The sequence below is a fragment of the Arachis hypogaea genome, chromosome 17 (genome assembly GCF_003086295.3).
Source record: "Arachis hypogaea cultivar Tifrunner chromosome 17, arahy.Tifrunner.gnm2.J5K5, whole genome shotgun sequence".
Lineage (NCBI taxonomy): Eukaryota > Viridiplantae > Streptophyta > Magnoliopsida > Fabales > Fabaceae > Arachis > Arachis hypogaea.
The window spans coordinates 58,905,585-58,906,538 of NC_092052.1; the positions used below are offsets into that span (position 1 = coordinate 58,905,585).

At 44.0% G+C, this 954-nt stretch overlaps 1 protein-coding gene across 1 annotated transcript; it reads left to right on the forward strand.

The window, feature by feature from the left end:
- Positions 1 to 318: 318 nt before the first annotated feature.
- Positions 319 to 714, forward strand: LOC112763324 (uncharacterized). The gene has a single exon (XM_025809024.1). The coding sequence runs from the start codon at positions 319 to 321 to the stop codon at positions 712 to 714; it is 396 nt and encodes a 131-aa protein (XP_025664809.1).
- Positions 715 to 954: the final 240 nt, after the last annotated feature.

The following is a 954-nucleotide window of genomic DNA, read 5'->3' on the forward strand; positions in this document are numbered from 1 at the left end:
GGTTCCCACTTTTGTAACAGAAAAGTAGAGGCACTCCTCAAGCGCTATGGGGTATTGCATAAGATTGCAACTGCTTTTCACCCCCAAACCAATGGACAAGCGGAGGTGTCCAACCGGGAGATTAAGCGAATTTTGGAGAAAGTGGTAAATCCACAAAGGAAGGATTGGAGCTTCCGGTTGGGAGATGCACTATGGGCATATAGGACCGCCTACAAGACTCCGTTGGGGATGAGTCCCTTCCGGATCGTCTATGGTAAGGCATGCCACCTTCCGGTGGAGATTGAGCATAAAGCCTATTGGGCGGTAAAGCAGTGTAACATGGATTTCACCAAGGCGGGTGTAGCCAGAAAATTGCAACTAGAGGAGCTTGAGTGTCTTAGGAACGAAGCATATGAGAATGCCCGGATCTACAAGAAAAAGACTAAGGCATTTCATGACCACCATATCCAGAAGAAGAATTTTCAAGAAGGTGATGAGGTTCTCCTATATAACTTGAGGCTTAGATTCATGCCTGGCAAGCTCCGTTCTAGATGGGAAAGACCCTTCAAGGTGAACGAGGTAAAGCCCTATGGAGTGGTGGAATTGTTTGACCCTAGAAGCGATGCAACTTTCAAGGTGAATGGACATAGAGTGAAGAAATACCATGGCTACAAGTCTCCAAAGGAGCTAGAGGTGTTCCTGCTTGCGAATGCACCTAGAGGAAGAGAAGCTTAAGTGATTGACCGTCCAACTTAAGGACGTTAAAGAAAAGTGCTTGGTGGGAGACACCCCACCGTGGTAAGACCTTCCTTGTGTATACCTTCTTGCTTCTAGTTTTAGAATCTTGTAAATTTTGTGATTTCTTGGTGTTATTGAGTTGCTTAGGTATTCTAGCTTTGTTGATTTTGTTGAATTGTTAGGATATTCATATAGATTTCATTACTCTTGGTATGGATGAATTATTAAAGTTAGAGA

Bases quoted from the DNA above. Each gene is read 5' to 3' on its own strand.
- LOC112763324 (XM_025809024.1), top strand. From the start codon at position 319: ATGGATTTCACCAAGGCGGGTGTAGCCAGAAAATTGCAACTAGAGGAG.